This window comes from Rosa rugosa, chromosome 3 (genome assembly GCF_958449725.1).
Source record: "Rosa rugosa chromosome 3, drRosRugo1.1, whole genome shotgun sequence".
Taxonomy (NCBI): domain Eukaryota; kingdom Viridiplantae; phylum Streptophyta; class Magnoliopsida; order Rosales; family Rosaceae; genus Rosa; species Rosa rugosa.
In genome coordinates, this window is record NC_084822.1 from 12,003,959 (window position 1) to 12,017,498 (window position 13,540).

The window sequence follows — 13,540 nt, forward strand, 5'->3', positions numbered from 1 at the left end:
AACCACTGGAGATACACACATGCATGGATCTGCATCAGTTCTCTTGTACCCATGACCCACCATGAATGAGTCAAATTTCTTGTACCATTGCCTTGGCGCTTGCTTAAGCCCATATAAACTTTTCTTCAACTTACAAACCATGTGCTCCTTTCCCTCGACCTCGAAACCTTCTGGTTGCTCCATGTATATTTCTTCTTCCAAGTCACCATGAAGAAATGCCGTTTTCACATCTAACTGCTCCACCTCAAGATCCATGCTAGCTGCCATGCCCAAAATGACTCTGATAGAAGTCATCTTGACAACTGGTGAGAAGATCTCATCAAAATCTATTCCTTCCTTCTGCCCAAAACCTTTCACTACCAAGCGAGCTTTGAACTTTGTCAACTGTTCATTCTCGTCTCTCTTCAACTTGAACACCCATTTATTTTTGAGTGCTTTTCTGCCTTTAGGAAGCTCCACCAATTCATAGGTGTCATTCTTCAATAAGGACTCCATTTCAGACTTCATTGCCAACATCCACTTATCACAGTCTGCATGAGTCTTTGCCTCCTCAAAGCATTCAGGCTCTCCATCATTGGTCAACAGAATGTATCTGGAATATGGATCATCTCCATCACTAGTAACCAAAATATATTGTGAAGAATGGTACTTGGTATTTGGCTTTGGCTCTCTGTTGGATCTTCGAACTGGTACTTGGGCATTTTCTGGCTGCTCCCCCTGATTAGGCTCCCCCTGATCATTATCTTCAGGTTCTGCTGCTTCTGCTTCCGCCATATCAGGAACATCTTCATTTACCATATCTTGAGCTTTGTCACTAGGTTCTTCTTGAAGCGGTGATGAATTGTAGGTGAGCTGGTCTGCATGTTCTACTTCATTTTTGTCAAAATCCGCAATGGTTTGACCTTCATGGAACACCACATCTCTGCTTCTGAACAATTTCTTGGTCTTTGGATTCCACAACCGGTAGCCCATCTCTTCATTGTCATATCCAAGAAAGATACACGGCATGGCCTTGTCATCCAGCTTTGATCTTTGCTCCTTTGGCACATGTGCAAATGCTTTGCACCCAAACACCCTCAAGTGGGAATATGAAGCGCTTCTACCGGTCCATACGCCTTCGAGAGTCTCCAAGCCCAACGGTACACATGGTGTTCGGTTAATAAGGTAACATGCGGTTGTCACTGCTTCGCCCCAAAACTTCTTTGCTAGGTTGGCCGTCTTCAGCATGCTTCTCACTTTTTCTAGAATGGTGCGGTTCATCCTTTCTGCTACACCATTATGTTGTGGGGTGCCAGGAATTGTCTTCATGTGTTTGATGCCATGCTTCGAACAATAATCTCTGAACTCGTTCGAAGTGTATTCTCCGCCATTGTCACTACGGATACATTTGAGGGTTCTTCCTGTCTCCCTCTCCACCATGGCATGAAATTCCTTAAAGGTTTGAAACATCTGGTCTTTTGTTTTCAACAAATAAACCCAAACCTTTCGTGAAGCATCATCAATATAAGTGACAAAATATTTATTATGACCTAGTGATTCAACTTCCATAGGGCCACATACATCTGAGTGTACTAGGTCTAATACATTTTCTTTTCTTGTAAATGTTCTTGTGAAACTAACTTTATGTTGTTTACCAAATAAACAATAATCACAAGAGTCAAGTGAGGTACCTTTGGCAAAGGGAATTAGAGACTTCTTTGCCAAAACTTGCAATCCCTTCTCACTCATATGACCTAGCCGCTTGTGCCATAAACTTGGAGAAGAATCGTCTGCAACATTCAACTCTCCTTTGCATATTTTGCCATATGTCTTATAGAGGGTGCAACACATTTTCCCTCTAGCAACCACCAATGATCCCTTGGTTAAGCCTCCACTTTTGATCACCTCCATGATGATGAAACCCTTGTCGGTCAAGCACACCGGTTGACATCAAATTGAAACTTAGACCCGGAACATGTCTAACATCTTTTAACATAAGCTTGTTGCCCAAATCGGTCTCAAAACAAATATCTCCAATTCCTGAAATCTTGGAGTAACCATCATTGCCCATCTTTACAGTCCCAAAGTCACCGCCTTGGTATGTAGTGAAGTACTCCAAGTGTGGAGTGGCATGGAAAGAGGCTCCGGAATCAACAATCCATGCAACACCGGAACAATCATCAACATGTAAGCATTCACCTTCAAGACAAAGGAACTCACACTCATCATGAGACACGGAAGCTGTAGTGTTTCTCGTGTCATCGTTCGGTCGATGAGTATTGCCATCTCGACCCTCCTTCGGATCCTTCTTCAACTTGTTGCAATTCTTCTTCATGTGGCCAAAAATACCACAATGATGGCATTTTCCATTGAATCTTGTTCTGGATCTGCTCATACTCCTTCCATGGCCTTTGGGTCCTCTGCTTTTGCTCCTTCCTCTATACTCCGTCACAAAGACTTGGCTATTGTCCGAGCTTGAAGATTTTCTTCTAGTTTCTTCATTCAACATGTTATTTTTAACATTATCCATAGATAATACACCATCTGGAGCAGAATTACTTACAGTTACAACAATTAAAGGTCTCCCAATTGTCCGGCAATGATCCCAATAGCAACAAGGCTTGCAACTCGTCATCAATCTTCATGTCCATCGTGGCCAATTGATTGATTGTACTTTGAAAGTTGTTGAGGTGCTCGGTCACTCTAACACCATCTTTGTACTTCATGTTTACGAGCTCCTTGATTAGAAATGCTTTCTTGGCAGCAGTCTTCTTCTCGAACAAGGACGTCAACTTTAGCCATAATTCATGTGCATTGGTTTCATTAGACACATGGTGGAATACACTGTCATCCACCCATTCGCGGATATGACCGATGGCTTTGCGGTTCATCTTCGTCCAATTTGGAACTGAAGTTCCTTCCGGCTTGGCCTCCTCTCCTACGATTGGCTCATGCAAATCTTTGCAATAGAGAATATCCTCCATTCTCGGCTTCCATGTAATCCAATTAGAGTGGTTGAGTCGGATCATGGTACTCCGTGAACTTTCCATTCTAACTCCTCATGAACCAAGAGCTTTGATACCACTGTTGGGAAAATTAATAGAATGGAAATAACAACTCCAACCACAAAAGGATAATATGCAAAGAAATAAAACGAGTAAAAGAAAGTGAACACCAGAAATAACGTGGTTCAGCAAAATGCCTACGTCCACGGGGCAGCAACAACAAGAACTTCCACTATGATAATGTGGGTACAAGAGATACACAACTTCAAGAACAACTACTTGAAGGAAACTCTCTCTCACACTTGTTTTTCTACCTAACCACAACTACACTCTCAACATGTAGTAAAACACTCTTCACTCTCTACTTGGATGAAGATGTTTTTCTCCCCAGATCGAAGCCACTCCAATGCAATTGTTGCATTAATGTAGCTTGTAATCACCACTACCACCAAGGTGAAAGCAATCACCGGAGGAATTAAAGACAGAGTTGGAAGAGAAGAGGATGTTGGAGGTGGGTTTGATGCATTTTGTGGGTTGCGTCAGCAAAGATCCAGTTCCTCGTCCGGTCGGCCGGAGACTGGATGAAGACTCGGTCGCCGCGGGGTGAGTGGTCGTAGTAGGGATCGGAGAAGCCATATCAGACTCTTTTGAGGAGTGAATTTTTAATTTAAAGAGGGTAAGAAGGAAATTAGAAAAACAAATTTTTATGAGTTTTTCTCCACAGACACGTGGTAATCTGACGTGGTAATCTGAGAAGTGAGTGTGGCTCATCCACACTGAAGGTGAGTGTGAGCCTAGCACTCCCCTCTAAAAAATATGATGCTCACTTTGATGAAGCCCTAAATGGGCGCTGTATATTTCTTGTTGGTATGATGGGCTCTGGGAAAACAACTGTTGGCAAGATTTTATCAGAAACACTTCATGATTATTCTTTTGTTGATATTGATAAATTGGGGGAGGATGAGGTTGGTGGAAAATCTGTAGCTGAAATTTTCAAGCTGTATGGGGAGGGATTCTTTAGAGACAAGGAGACCGAGGTTCTGCATAAGTTATCTTTGAGTCAACGTCTGGTTGTCTCTACTGGTGGAGGTGTGGTGGTTCGGCCGGTGAACTGGAAATATATGCAGAAGGGGATTAGTGTGTGGTTAGATGTACCCTTGGAGGCCTTAGCTCAGAGACTCGCAGGTGCCGGAACTGATTCGCGGCCCCTTTTGCATCACAGAGAAACCATCGTGCGTCTGAGAAGTCTTTTTGAAGAGAGGGGGGATGCATATGCCAATGCCGATGCTAGGATTTCGTTGGAAAATGTTGCTGCCAAAATGGGGTGTAGAGATGTATCCAATATCACACCTAGTGTTATTGCTTTCGAGGCGCTTGAACAACTTCAAGGCTTTCTCAAGGAAGAGGAAGGCCGTTCATTCTAAGTTGGCAATATCTTTCATGCTGCATTTAAAATATAGCGGCAGCATGCATTCTTCTCAATGCCACTCTTTGGTGCATTTCACAAACACCTTGTGCACAACCTTGTAGTGGCTTCTAAAAAATTTGAGGAGTGCATCCACAATAAATTGTTCCTAGTTCAGGTAACAGATGAAAATCAGTCATATGGTTATGGTTAATTGGTAATACATGGTTGACAGGCATTGATGTAGACAGTCATTTTATTCCGCTTACATTAATATATTGTTCCTAGTTACCAAAAAGAATAAAAGAAAAATCAGATAATCTCATAATCATGTGATTTTTTATAACTATGAACATTTTTTTGTTTTGGATACAATGTGGAAATCTGTTTGTGTAATTACTCCACAATTGAACCTAGTAAAGCCAGTAATAGTAGAGTGATGCACATTCAACAACCAGTTAGTTTAGGCCTTTAGGGTACCAATTCTGGGATAGTTGGCATTTTATGTCTAAGCACTCAGTCTCAGATCCCTTTCAGTTCACATCAGTACGTAGGTAACGTCAATGTGGCTGAATCTGATTTTTCTATTGATCAAAATTGTATATAGTTCGTGTAAGAACCAATGGCACAAGGGATACCTGAAATAGTGTGGGCTAGTTGTTTGATTTTTAGACGAGGTTCCTTTCATTTCTTAAGAGACAGCTTCCTCCATATTTGAACCAAATTACTTGTTCTGCATATTAACAAGATAGATATTTGAAATTAGATGAAGGGATAAGATTTAGGAATTAGGCTATTCCCCACTCTAAGAGAAAACACCATGACTAGCTAACCTAAGAAGCAAAAGAATGTCAACCAAATTTTTGTAACTATTTAACGGCTATCAGGAACATAAGTTATATACATTATGCTTCTTATGTATGAAGCCGTATATATTAAATTGTTTTTCCTAATGGTTCAACATCAGATTTCAGTTGAGTTTCTAACTCGAATGACAGACTTGAATAGAATAACATGTAAATATTTTGTTCTCATCAATTTCTTAGAGCGTAAGTTCAGAAGGGGAGTAATTGCCCAACAATTTAAGCATGTTTAATTCAAACTCGAGCATAAAAATTTTGAGCCAGTTTATCACATTACCAGCTGCAAGAAAAACAAAATTTTCTTTTCAAATTTCAAGCAGTGTGAAATTAAAGACATCTTGACCAATTAAAGAAATCAAAGACACAACAGAGTTGAAACTACCAGTTTGGTGGTGAGGCCCATAATAAGATTAGGATAATTATGTTCAGAATCACTAGATTAAGGTTATAAAATATGAAAATGCAAGTATATATCCTCACATTCATGTCTTCATCAGCATCACTAGCAATAGCAGTTGCAAAAGGGTTTGATCCAACAGCTGCTCTAGAAGCGCACTCTGCAAATTTCAACTCGATTATCTGCTCCAAATCCTCTCGCCTGGTGAAAAGTATGTGCAAATGCCGGGTACTCGAGAAATCAGAATCATTTACATTCCTACTAGCGCATTTATTGATTCCTCAATGTGAGCTGCAGCGATCTCTGTATCATCATCCTCCATAACCTCAGGATTCTGACTTCTCCACTTCATTTCAATATCTTTCTGTGTTGTCTCTAATGGCCTATTTGCAAGCATGCTGGCAGATTTCTGTGACGAGACTTGAATAGTTGATAAAAGGGTTCCTCATCAGGGAGAGGGATGTAAAGCAACTGGTAGCTCCAATAATGAAAACAGATTTCTTGGTATACACTCCATCAATTTCCGTAAGGAGTTGGTTCATAACGCTCTCAGCAGCTCCTGATCAAATCACCTACACTACTAGCTACCTCTTTAACTAGCAAGTGAATCAAGCTCATGGAAGGAAAGGAGACACGAGCCTTGTCAAAAATTTCCTGTACATTGGTGAGCAAGTCAAGTCACTTGATAGTGATGAAGTTAGCCTGACATTCATTGGCAATGGCCTTGGCCAGGAGTTTTACCGCATCCAGGAGGGCCATAGAAAAGGACTCCCTTTGAGGGTGACATTCCAAATTTCTTAAATTTTTTTCCGGATGCTCATACAGGATACAGAACACAGTCTCTCTTAACATCTTTGAGACCTCCCATAGCATCCCACGTAACATTGGCACTTCAACAACCGTTTCACAAAGAGCAGACAGGTTGCTTGTTCAAGACAAGTTTGTAAGTGCTCGTTGTAACCCCCATTGAGTCTAGTATCTCAGCATCTTATGTGTCAACTTCCAAGTCAATTACACCCATCTTCCCTCTGATGTATATTGAAATCCAGCCTCAGTACGTAGATAAAGCAGCTAGATCAGCATGGCAACCCTTTCTACATTGACAGAATGAAAAAAGGCCAGATGAATGTGCCACCTGGGCATATACTTTCACTGGTTTAGTTAATTAACACAGTGTTCACAAAATACATGAAAAAATTATGTGATTATTAAGAAGGCTTTTGTCCTTCTAATTGCTAATGACCGAAGAATTAGCTTTTGAATTGGTTGACCAAGGAAACAAGATAATTTCTCCAATTTCAGGTGGCTGGAGAAAAACATTGTTGGTCATTCAGTCACAAGGCTTCTTATGGTAATCAGATTCTAAACTTCAAAATATGAATTACATAATGCATCCCCAACTTCTTCATAATAAATACAATGCAGGCTAGGCATACAGCCATAATACCCAAATGCAATCCATAATACCATAATAAGAAGTAACACAATGCATAATAATCTCGCCAATGAAAGTAGATACTTAACGCTCACAATTCAAATGACTTCATACTGCTAACAGCTTGAACATGATCACTTCCGAATTATGTGAGCCACCATCTTGCTTTTACTCTCGAGCTCAAGCCAGCAAACATCTCCTTTCTTGACTTGGTTACCCCTTAGAAAAGCAGCCCACCCTGCAGATAACATGACCCTATCATTGGTAGGAACACCATTCACTTCCCATGTTCTTCCCTCTAAATCTTCTGCATTTCTCAGCAAAAATTTGTAGTTGTTTGCTGGTAAATACTTCCTACACCATTCTGTGGGAAATCCCTGCACGAGCGACATATATGCGTTGATGGCATCAAATTAAGTTCATTGTCCAAGTACAAGATGACTAGATGTCAGCTGTTTTTGTTTGAACAAAATTAGAAGTCTGTACTTCAGAAAACGAAAACAAAGTATAATAAAGGTTGACCTGCTTACCGCATAATAAATACTGTTTCCGATAGTGATTGCCACTGCTGGGAACTTGGATTTGAACTGCTTAGCATTTTCCCTAGCTCTATAGTGTTGGTAATCTTCTTCCCCTCCATTGAGCTCTATGAGTTATTGGATTCGTACAAAAATGAAATAATCATGAGTTATTCCAGTAATTAGTAGTACTAGACTACTAGTATGTATCAATTAGCAACATCTGACCACATTATATACCTGAATTGTTAGCAAAAGTCCGATTTTTATCATGTGTTTCAGTATCAGGAAAGTCGACCCTCTCAACATGGTTCTTGTCAAATATCTGTATACTGAATTGCATACGTCCATCATATCTGACTATCAAAAACTCACCGTCACCAATTGAGTGATCTTCTAAAAACTCTCTCCATCCTTCCTTCAGATAAATACAGCTTCCAGTTTGATGTACTCTAATGTTCCATGAACAATGTGAGGAATCTTTTATCTTCAAAAGAGCCAGCTCTGAGAGGTCATTCAATATATGCTTCTGGAAATTTTGTGGGAATTTCTTCAAGAAAAAAGTAAGGGAAAATTAAAACTTCAGACCATTCCATAATTCCATTGATGATAATCTTCGACCAACAACATTAGTTACTGTTAAGTTAGTCTTTTAATAAGCTAAAACCCGCTAGCAGTCAACAACAGTATCGAAAATGAAGGTTCAAAATGAATTTATGCAAAAAGTAATATTTACAGTGCTTTATAGCCTAGCCCTTCTAACGATATAGCTCCTATCCCATAAATTTAATTAATTGTTCCAAGCATTTCAGGCAAAACTAAATAGATTTAGTGAGTTGTTACCAACTCAATCTTCATTATGCCTTTAAATTGAAGAAACACACTTAAACAGAGACAGAGCTAACTCGGTTCATTTCCAGCCAGTTATTTCCACATTCCCACTTTGCAGAGTAACATACAACAGATATGTACAAAAGAAAAGAAAACAAAAAAAAACATACAAACAAATGTGTGTGTGTGAGAGAGAGAGAGAGATTCATGAAATTAAGGCAAAAAACGCAGTTGATGTTACCAAAATCTCGTTGCTGATTCCAGGAGATAAAAATGTGCAGAAGGTTGGCCCCTTCTTCTCCTCAACACCATTCTCAAATGTTCTTGTTGCCATTTTTACCAACTGGTGCTTCTCTGAACAACTGGATGAGCAACAAAGAAATGAGATGTGATGCTTCTCAGAGGCTTAAGGTTTCACCTGCCCTTTGAGAATGTGGATACTTGTTTGTTTCTTTAGAGTTATTATTATAGGACAGACGGACAGCATTAAAAATCTTTATACATCAACTACGGCACGGGAAAATATTAAATGATACATTTAAATGATCATAAGTTCATAACTAACTACCCTGTAAACCAATAGTAGTTGTGATCATTTAATATTTTTCATTGTGTAAAAGAAAACCCTTAAAAGCCTTATATTTTCCATTTTATATAAGCATTAAAAGGCCATATAAGGCTTTTCTTTTACAGAATGGAAAATATTAAATGGCTTCAGATACTTAATTTGTTTGGTTATTCGTTTCCTGGTAAATAATTCAAGTGCTTTCTGATGGTCAGAGGCTCCTTGACTCAAGTCTGAGCAGTCATAATCAAACTGTGCTGCTCTTGTCAGGATCAATCATCAGCTGGTTTGATTTGAGCTTTGAACTTTGAGATTTATACCACCAGCTATATTTGTAAACCACAGAGCCATCAGCCATGGCAGTCCATATGACATATTTACCATATTAATAAAAAATTTAGTGTTGTAGTAAAAATGGAATTGCAGAGAGAATTGTGTGTTTATTATTGATAATAGGAGCCATTTATATAAGGAATTACAGAGTACATAAAATGTAATAGAATCCGAACATAACTAGGAAACCTAGAACCTTCTCCACAACTCTAGGACTAAACCCTAGTTTGAAGAGACACACATGATGTCGACATCCTTCAACATTTAGACATTTAAAATTATTGCAAAATGAAATATACTTCTCCATTGGAAGATATCAATCAGCCTACCATTTTGTTTTTCCCTTTTGGACTGACAATGAGCCTAGCATAACTACATAGATGCATGTATTAGCCAAATTCATAACTAATCTCTGTGTGCATAAAGAGCGATTACACTTCAACTATTCATCATCAACTATTAGCTAGCCCGCTTTACAACTATTGGTTTTCTAAGTTTCAACTTCATGGCTATAAGCCTATAACAAGAAGTGAGATTGTATTATCAGCAAGTAATACCACATGACAAAAAATAAAATAAAAAATAAAAAAGCTTGTAACTTGCTACCGTAACAGTAGCAAGCAAGTTACAATCTCACTTTGTTAGTTTGTTTGGGATGATGACCTTTATTTGATTAATGAATTTGATCTTGTTTGAGTTATAAGAGAATCCATGAATCCATATAGCTAAAAAGAAAATGGTGGTTTAAAGCTCACGTTTTTGGGGATGATGGCCTTTGTTGGCCTTTCTTGTCTTAACAAATGGATTCAAATTTGCTCACCACTTTTATTTTTTGGTGATATCACCACCCTATTAAAACTTGTCACGTCATATATAATTGATTTTATACTTAAAATATATTTTTTTAATAAATCATCATGATTCGCTTTAATTATGTTTTATAACACATGGTGGTTTTTTTATTGAGTGGTGGTAACACCACCAAAGTATTGGTGGTGAGCAAATTTGAATCCCTTAACAAAGACATGGAAATGTTAGATTCTTGGATATATTCTTGGCTCCAAATACTGATATGGACTCTTTCACTAGAGGAATTTAATGATGGCTTAGACTCTTCGGTAACATGCAAGTTTGAAGACTAAAGTTTGAATTTCCCCAGTAAATGTCCGATAAAACTCCTATGACCAAGAGAAAAAGGGTGTTTTTTTTTTTTCCGGTGAGTTCTAAAATGTGCAAGTACCAAGTAGTCTCAGTCGAATCAGCTACCATTTGTCTATACGAGGATTCTTTGGCTATTGGGCAGATCAGGGATCCATATATTTGTTTTTGTCTAACACTTCATTTTAATCCTCCCTTCTAAAGTATTTGAAAATAAAGATTACTGTTGTAAAACAGAAAAATTTTTGAGAGAGAGAGAGAGAGTTTGGACACAGAGAATCAGATTGTGTGTATTCATCTCACCATGAGGGGGTTTATATAGGAGTACATGATGTATACAAATAGACAACGTTTAATAGCAACGTCAATTACTCATATTCACAATCCTATCAATCACTAATCTATAGTGAAAGGCATATATGACTCTCCATCTATTTACATGATATTAGCCATAATTATTTACAACACTCCCCCTTGGATATTTCATGTCAATAGTGTTGCCTAGGCTGAGCGCTTCTAAGTTGCCTCGTCAAAAACCTTGCCAAGTAATAAAAACCCTGTGGGAGAAAAACAACCTTGGTCGAATGAGAAAAAGAGCACAATGCGCGTGAATGTGGAGTAGTCGTATCACAATAGAGATAGGCGAAGTCTTCTTATCAGCATCATAAGTAGATAGTATGTCTACGAGGGGGATGCATTAGAGTTGCTACACCAAAACCTTGCCCGGTAAACCCAGTGGGAGAAACCCGTGGTCGAACGGAAAAGATGAGCAAATGCATATATGTCAAATCAAAGCATCTTCAGGATGTACTATAATTGGGGTGACCATGCTAAAGATGTGCCTCGTTAAAACCTTGCCAGGTAACAAAACCCAGTGGGACAAAATAACCCTGGACGAAGGACAAAAAGAGTACACGTGGTCAAGTGGGTATGCTTCAGGATACTCCCCCTGATTTCAACTCCCCTTGAAAATTACAAGTTAGGTAATTCAAATAGTTTACGTAGACCAATATCTTGAACATGCTTCTGGAATGTATACTTTGATAGTGACTTGGTGAAGAGGTCTGCATGATTGTCTTCAGATCAAATCTGCTTAACTTCAATCTTCTGATGCTCTTGTTATTGCTAATTGAAGAAGAACTTCGGTGCAATATGTTTGGTGTTGTCTCCTTTGATGAAACTCTTCTTTATCTGCTCTATGTAAGCAGCATTATCCTCGTAGATAATGGTTGATTCATCAGTGGTGGAATGCAGTCCACATGTGCTTCGAACATGCTTTGTAACGGCTCTTAGCCATGTACATTCACATACTGCTTCGTGAAGAGCTAGTATCTCAGCATGATTCGAAGAGGTAGCAGCAAGTGTCTATTTCATAGACCTCCAAGAAATTGCAGTATTCCCAATGGTAAAGACATAATGATGTGCTCATATTTTCCTAATTTGTTATGCCTCTTAATCTTGATTTTTATGTCTAGTTCTCCTTGTTTATGGTTCATTTACTTATTTTAGTATTTTTATAGGTATGAAGAGAAAGGATGAGAAAAAGAAGCAAAACGAGAGGAAAAGGATTGAACGGTGGTTTGCAATCCTAACAACTGAAGCAGCCTCTGCAGAACAGCTAACTTTGAGGATTAAACTGTACTGATCCAGAGACAACCAGAAAACGAGCCTTATATGCACGGAAAGCCCCGAATGTCTAGTTTCTGGAGAATTTTACGGTTTGTGATTTCGATATCCCTAGAGGGAGATATGGCAGTTTAAGTACAGACAGTCCAGTCGATACGCGAATCTGTGATGTGTTTCTAAGAGCTCGAGTTTTCAAGGCCTGAATGACTTAGCAAAATTCTGGAAAAATTGACATAGCATTATGGACCGTCTGAGAGTCCAAACATATGTTTCCTTGGAATTTTAGGGTGCCACATCACCTTTCTTTTGTGCTAAGTTATTAAGGAGTTCCAGAGGCCTAAAGCAAGAAGGAAAAGTTGCATCTTATAAAAGGAGAATGTGTCAAGATGGAGAAGTACCATTCAATATCAGATTTTCATCAAAGGAAGCTGCTGCCATCGCCCTGTTCACCTTCCATCTCCGTTTAACAAGTTCTTTTATGTTTTTAAGATTTTCTATTATGTTTTCTTTGAACATGAGTAGCTAAACTCCTTTCCTAGGGCTAGGATGAGGCCCTAGCATGATTGTTTACATGTTTTGATATTCAATTGATGGATTATTAGTTTCTTTTTAGATGAATTCTTAATCTCTGCTTGAATTGTGCTTATGTTAAAGTTCTATTGATTCGCGACCTTTAGGGCTTTGCATTTAGTTATCCGAAGATGAATTTGAGGCATAGCTCCAATATAATTCATATTAGCTTCATGTGATTAAGAATTGTAAATTACATTATTACCTGAGAAAGAATAATGATTTGCTTGATTTCCTTGTTTTCTAAAACGTAATGAATCCTGCATGTTAAATTTATACCTGAGAAGGATAAACTGCATAGTTAGGATATACGACCTTTACCCGAGAGGGAGAGAATCATGCACTTAAGGAAAACTATGGTCTAGAGTACCTGAGAAGGACTTAGATACGGGAATTATCATCTGGAGAAACGAAAGAATCCATTGGTTGGTTCAAAACGTAGATAAGATTGCTTGTGGTTGATTTCGACACCCTAGGCTCATCATCATCATATTCTTACTTTTAATCATTATAAACTCTTTTCAATTTCTTTAGATTCACTTTTTAAGTTTTTATTTTCAAGTTATTTTCCCATTATCATAAACTCTTTCAAAACCGTGAAAATCATAAGTCTTAGTTTGAGTCATTGTGTGTCTTAGTCGATTTGTGCTTATTGTTTTGTGTGTTTTTCGTTTAATTAACGTAGGTTTTCATATTGTGAATTGACTTAATATCCTCGTGGGAACGACAACCCATTTTCTTCCATTACTATACTACATCCACCCTGTATACTTGCAGGAATTCCATCACATAACCAGTTTGGGAACGTGCCTTGTGCGGGTCTGATAGATAGTCTATATCAGCATATCCAACAAG

The 13,540-nt window shown here is 38.5% G+C and overlaps 2 protein-coding genes and 1 pseudogene across 2 annotated transcripts; 1 reads left to right on the plus strand and 2 right to left on the minus strand.

The window, feature by feature from the left end:
• Positions 1-3,724: 3,724 nt before the first annotated feature.
• Positions 3,725-4,648, plus strand: LOC133737232 (shikimate kinase, chloroplastic-like; the record flags this gene model as incomplete). The annotated part of the gene is made up of 1 exon (XM_062164836.1): positions 3,725-4,648. A coding segment is annotated over one exon (684 nt), but the record flags the coding sequence as incomplete, so codon positions are not given.
• A 1,148-nt stretch (positions 4,649-5,796) lies between these two features.
• Positions 5,797-7,111, minus strand: LOC133737233 (cell division control protein 48 homolog D-like; annotated as a pseudogene).
• LOC133735243 (B3 domain-containing protein Os01g0723500-like) lies at positions 6,996-8,868 on the minus strand. The gene is made up of 4 exons (XM_062162656.1): positions 8,675-8,868; positions 7,843-8,152; positions 7,615-7,730; positions 6,996-7,461 (listed from the first exon to the last, which is right to left on the minus strand). Exons 1-4 carry the CDS (start codon positions 8,765-8,767, stop codon positions 7,219-7,221), a joined length of 762 nt encoding a protein of 253 aa, XP_062018640.1. The 5' UTR covers positions 8,768-8,868; the 3' UTR covers positions 6,996-7,218.
• Positions 8,869-13,540: the final 4,672 nt, after the last annotated feature.

Bases quoted from the DNA above. Each gene is read 5' to 3' on its own strand.
- LOC133735243 (XM_062162656.1), bottom strand. From the start codon at position 8,767: ATGGCAACAAGAACATTTGAGAATGGTGTTGAGGAGAAGAAGGGGCCA. The intron at 8,153-8,674 runs GTAACATCAACT...TTTTTCTTGAAG, and splicing joins GAATCAGCAACGAGATTTTG to AAATTCCCACAAAATTTCCA. The intron at 7,462-7,614 runs GTAAGCAGGTCA...TCGCTCGTGCAG, and splicing joins GAAACAGTATTTATTATGCG to GGATTTCCCACAGAATGGTG.